The sequence below is a fragment of the Haliaeetus leucocephalus genome, unplaced genomic scaffold (assembly GCF_000737465.1).
Source record: "Haliaeetus leucocephalus isolate CR32 unplaced genomic scaffold, Haliaeetus_leucocephalus-4.0 Scaffold140, whole genome shotgun sequence".
In the NCBI taxonomy this organism is placed as follows: Eukaryota; Metazoa; Chordata; class Aves; order Accipitriformes; family Accipitridae; genus Haliaeetus; species Haliaeetus leucocephalus.
In genome coordinates, this window is record NW_010972576.1 from 7,283,962 (window position 1) to 7,289,426 (window position 5,465).

Below are 5,465 nucleotides of genomic sequence, written 5' to 3' on the forward strand. Positions count from 1 at the left end.
CCAGGTCCCGTCGTCCGTCCCCCCCCGGCTCCTCCCAGCCCCAGCGTCCGTGCCGCCCCCCGCGCTCCACTGCCGCCGTTGCGCCCCGTCGGCCCCGCTCCGCCCCCGCCCGCCGCCGTTGCTCTGTTCGTCGACATGGCGGTTCCGGTGCTGGTGCTGGTGCTGCTGCCCACCTTCCTCACCGGTACCGGGCGCACGGCGCCGGGCAGTGGCGGTAGAGGGAGGCGAGCCAGTCCCGGGGAAGCGGGGGGGAAGAGGGCCGGTCCTGTGCCCCGGCCGGTGCCGTCCCAAGGGAGGGGAGACCTGAACCGGTACCGGGCACCGGCCGGCGTGGGTGGGAGGCCGCGGTATCTAAGCCAGTAGCGGGCATCGGCCGTCCGGGGGCGGGAGAAACGGTACAGGACGGTGCCGGAGACCGGCTGGTCGGGGACCGGACCGGTAACGGAGACGGGCTGGTCCGGGGGGGAGGGGGGTTGTCGGGGGGAATCCGGGCGGGACCAGGCGCCGTTAACGCCGGTTACTCTCCACAGGGCTCTTCTCGCGTCCCGGCGCCGTTGCCAGCGTCCCGGTGAGTGCCACCTGCCCCGTCGTCCCCGGGAAGGACGATCCCACCTGCCCTCCGTGTCGCCAACCGGGCATCCCGGTGCAGGCGCTAGCTCCGACGCCCCGCGGCCGCCCCTCCGGTACCCCTGCTCGGCCGCCGGAGATGCCCCAGTCAGTCTCTCCCCACAGCTGAGGGAGCCCGGCACCCGCCTGCTGAGGGCTGCAGCAGAGGTGTCTCGGTCATTCCCGTCTCTTACTGGCCCGGTCTGCGGTTGCCCTTGACGGGGACGCGCTGTCTGTGTGTCCCACTGATGCTAAGACATTGGAAGGAGCTGCGTGGTGTAGCACGTATATGTCCTGACACCGCAGCTCAAGCTGTGCCAGGCCGTAGAAGCCAAGCCACAAGCGATAAGAGCATGAAAGATAATGCGGCACTTGATAATGCTGTGCCAGCTCCTGCCGAGCGCTCCTTCCTGTGCATGAGTGTGCCAGGGTTCTTCAGCGGCTCTCAGATCAGAAGCTGCTGATCTGAAAGGGCTCAAGAGACCTGTTTCAGACAATGTATCTTAGACTTCTCATGCACCTGTCTTCCCTAGCCTGCCTGCTACAAGTATGGTGTGCCTGGATGTCCAAGGGACTACAATCCAGTTTGTGGGACCGATGGAAAGACCTACTCAAACGAGTGTGTGCTCTGCCTTTCAAACAGGTAGTTGCTTAATTGACATCCTAACCTTCTCTTCCCTATATGCAAGCAAAATATTCACCCTCACATCCCAATTACCTGATAGATTATTGGCTTTGGATCGTTCACACTCTGTTGAACTGCAGTTTTAGCAGTGTCTTCTCAACTGTCAATGCCTTGCAACAGCTTTTATCATGATATCTGTAAATTGCTTAGATTAGATTCACTTGGCTGGGAGTACTGGATATTCTCTTTTGTAATTCTTAAGGAGGAGCATCTCAGAGGGCAGCTGGCCACGTTCATACAGTGGCACATTGCCATTAAATATAATGCTGGACTCTTCCACACTCTCCATCAGAAAACATGAAAGATCCCACCCAAAATGCATCTTTTACTACAAAATATTTACTTTCAAGATCCAACCTCCTGTACTTCCTGTACAGAGAAGAGTAAGAATGCCAAATGTTAGGATAAAATACTATTTTGCCATTCAGATTGTTTAAAAATCAAGAAAAAGTTCTAATATTTGAGGGAGGGTATTTTACTCTTCAATAATTTAATAATTTTTTTTAAAACAAACTGAAAACATAGAAAATCAGTACATAATAAGCATTGTTGCCCCTCATCATGATTGACTGGACGCTCTATAGAGCATCGCCTCAGTACAAACCGAGAGGAACTGCTTATGAATTGAATGTAATGGTGAAAGGAATTTATATAAATGAAATAATAGAATTTCTGTTTCCAGCAGAGGGAATAAGGGAGAGCAGCATAACAGCAGTGATGGGCATTTACAAAATTACAAATAGATAGATGTCAAGAAAGGGATGTTTCTGTCTGTGGGTTGGGGAAAGATTAATTGTGACCAGATACTTTACAAAATCCAAATGACCAAGACAGAGGGAACATGGGCCAGAATAAGGAAAGTGTCAAAGGACACTTAAGGAAATAATATTTTAAAGAAAGTGCCAAAGTGTATCAAAGTATGTTTAAGGGTATGCAGATCTGCAGAATTTGGTAACATTTTCACTAGAGTGCATCATAAACTACCCAAGCAAATGACAAATTGTAAAGAGAATTGATAAACCTACAGTCTAGGAAAAAAAAAACCAAAAACGAAAAACAAACAAACGACCAGGGAATCAAAGGGCACACACAGTACAATCTGTGAAAAGGGGAGAAAAGAGGTGCTGGCATGCTACGTGTTAGGAGCCTACCCATCTTTGCTGCCTAGAACAATGTTGGAGTAAGTTACTAAGTGATTGACTTGAAGACAGCCAGAGGTAAAAAAGAGAGTAAGCAAAGATAATACAGATTTTTCAGGAAGAATCTGATCAAGTCTGTGAGATGTATTTTTTTGGCAAGATAACTGGCCTAGCAGAGTTGGAGGAAACAGAAGTGTTGCTCCATGACATTAATAAGGCATTTTTACATAGCTCCACTTGACATTCACATAAGCAAACAAATAGTTATTCAGCTGAAATTGTTAAACAATGAAGTCATAAGCAGTTTCAAGTGCTGTGGTTTAAAAGCAGTAATCAGCAGTTTACAACCAAACTGGAAAGACCTATTAAGAGGGATTTCCTTCAGGTGTGGTATATAATTCAATATTTTTGTAATGAATTGGATGTCAGAAACAAGACAATCAAAATTTGCAAAATGGCATGAGATACAATGATCTATGCAGGACAGCATCAAAATTCCTAGGGATCTGGAGAAATGGACTGAAATCGGTACAATAAAAGTCAAAGAGAAGTGCTAAGTATCACACATAGAGAATGCAAATCCATGTCGTGGAGATATAGACAGGAGAGTGTCTCATGACCTAAACAGTATATTTGATCCTTTCTCAGAGCAGAATTATGGGCTTTGAGATCCAGCCTTACATTTCTAGGATGTTTCATTTTTTAGGCAGGTTCCCTCAGTTCCAGATGGGTGCATGGTAGATTGCTGAATACAGCATTGCACATAGCACAAAGGGTTCTCTAGGCAAACCTGCTGTTTCTTTCCACTCAATTCCTTAAGTAATTCATGATGGGGCTTACTTCTTATTAGTATGAGTTGTAATGTACATGTTTTCATGAAACAATGGGATTTAATCCAGTTACACAAGGTAGATTTTTATCTTAACCATGGTTTTTTTTCTGGCATCTTACATGCTCAGAAACATGCATTTTGGTCTGAAGGGGCACAGGGTGATCAGATACTATCTTGATTTTTTCTTTAATAATTCAGTATTGGTGTACTCAGTGGCTTTCTAGTTCAGTCTGGAGTTGTTCTAAAGCGTTTGACTTGGCATGAACACAACATGGATAAAACACTTTGTCTTATTGGAAGAATTTCAGCTTTGAAAAATGGTTCATAGTCACAAGCAATGGTCATTTCACTTCAAGCAGTCTAAGGTACAGTCCATCACACTCCTTAGGAGGGGAGAACAAAGAGATCGTTCTGCCCTTCTTAAGCTGCATGACCAGTAGTTGCTGAGATAGTGTAATGTGGTGATGTAGAAACAGACATATATGGGCATATCCCATAGTGAATTACAAAACAGTCATGTCTAAATGAACTTGGGTGATTCTCAACAGCCAATTTGCAAGTCACTTCCAGCTTGTGTTTAAGCCCATTAAAAAACTTTTAAGAGGGAGTTGTATTAGCTCCCAAACTAAGGGACACTTGGCTAAAATTTTCTTAAAGAAGATTCCAACGTTCAGAGAACCACACATTCAAATTTTAGTGAAGCCTGGGATGCAGAAATTAATGAGGATGTATACCTGTCCCACTGAATTCCCACGTGAAAGGGGGAAATTTTGTAAGCATTAGAACTGGTTCCCACTTCAGGGACTGTGAAGTTTGACTTGCATTAGTGCTTTGTAATGGACACATTAGTCCTCAAGGCCTGATTTGTCATGTGGTTTGATACTTCTCAGATTTGCAGATGGCTTTATCAGGTTTTTACAGGTAACAAAGCCTGAAGTAAGGCTGTCTCTGGTAAGTTACTCTGTGCAATTCATAAATCTTTGTATCACAGTTAATTTGCAGTAATATTTGCCATAAGTGATGCAATTAAATGCATTGCTGCATTTAACTGAACACATAGAAAGACATGGGAGAGTCCGCTTTATAAAATGTCTCTGTTAAATTCAAGTGTAGTGCTTCACTTCTAAAATATTTTTCTTTTGCTTGCAGTGAAAATAAAAAGTATGTCCAAATTTTCAAGATGGGAAGATGCTGATATGGCAGATGGCCACTTTTCAGGAAAATGAGAGGGACACAAACATTCCAAATGGAAACAATGCCTTAAAGGTGCCTTCTATGTAGCCTGTCTTAATAAATAAATTTGCCTGTTTAAACAAAGTAGTGCATTAAAACCAGTGTTTATAAACATAGCCATAGTACACTTATAACCTGAACCCCGATTTGTTTTCTCATGCAAGACAGATCATGGGGGAAGAAAGAGATGTCCTGACTGTATACCAGTAGGTCACCTGGTTGGAGATGGAAATGAAGAGGTACCCAGTGCCATTCCCACGGCACCACCTGGGAGCAAGGAGGTCCCAGCATTTCCGCTGCAGGCAGTGCTGGCGGCAGGGGCTGCTCATTGTTTCTGGGAGGCTCTGAGCCTGCAGGTGCCAAGGACCCCTGGGGAGCTACCGCCAGGCATTTGCTGTGGGGGCTACCAAACTGGTGACAGCAGCCTGACATGTACCAAGCCTCTGCCCTGGGGTCCGTACCTGCAGGTCCTGCTGGGGGAGGGCAGTGACCTGGGCACCCTCTGCTCCTGCCCCGAGTAAGTGCTGTTTGGGGCTGCAGGAGGAGCAGCCAGGGGGCACACACTGCCCTCTGGGCTCTGCTCCCTGGGGCATGGCCATGGCAGCCGTGCCCCCTCATTCCTGGGGCACCAGCTGTGAGAGACCGAAAGAGTTAATGTCTCAAAACATTGCAGTGGGGCAAGTTCTGCCTAACAGCAAACCCTGCATGAAAAGAAGCCGATCAGCACAGGACATCAAGCAACAGGACGCGGAGGCCGTGCTGTGTCGGAGGGTGCGCAGTTCCCTGTTCTGCTATGCTGAGCAGGGCAGCTCACCATGCGTGGCCAAAAACCAAACAACAGTCCTGTCTGCAGGGAAGGAGAAGTTACTCCCCAAATGGCCCCCAAGCCCACTGACCCATTTCCTAAAGTTTCTGAAAGCACAAACTGTACATGACACCTAATTAGCCTAATGAGTTCAAGTGCCCGCCC

General features: G+C 47.1%; 2 protein-coding genes across 2 annotated transcripts in view; one reads left to right on the forward strand and one right to left on the reverse strand.

Moving 5' to 3' along the window:
- DUSP4 (dual specificity phosphatase 4) overlaps positions 1–137 on the reverse strand; it is a 97,636-nt gene extending 97,499 nt beyond the window's left edge. The window contains exon 1 of the mRNA XM_010561028.1: positions 54–137. Within this exon, the coding sequence (XP_010559330.1) occupies positions 54–137 (84 nt within the window). The remainder of the gene's footprint in view (positions 1–53) is intronic.
- SPINK2 (serine peptidase inhibitor, Kazal type 2 (acrosin-trypsin inhibitor)) lies at positions 136–4,512 on the forward strand. Its single transcript, XM_010561029.1, has 5 exons — positions 136–184; positions 364–438; positions 531–568; positions 1,140–1,249; positions 4,412–4,512. Exons 1-5 carry the CDS (start codon positions 136–138, stop codon positions 4,455–4,457), a joined length of 318 nt encoding a protein of 105 aa, XP_010559331.1. The 3' UTR covers positions 4,458–4,512.
- Positions 4,513–5,465: the final 953 nt, after the last annotated feature.

Excerpts from the sequence above, each read along its gene's own strand:
- SPINK2 (XM_010561029.1), top strand. The coding sequence starts at position 136 with ATGGCGGTTCCGGTGCTGGTGCTGGTGCTGCTGCCCACCTTCCTCACC. Across the intron at positions 185-363 it reads GCTGCCCACCTTCCTCACCG|CGGGCATCGGCCGTCCGGGG; the intron begins GTACCGGGCGCA and ends CTAAGCCAGTAG. Across the intron at positions 1,250-4,411 it reads GTGCTCTGCCTTTCAAACAG|TGAAAATAAAAAGTATGTCC; the intron begins GTAGTTGCTTAA and ends TTTTGCTTGCAG.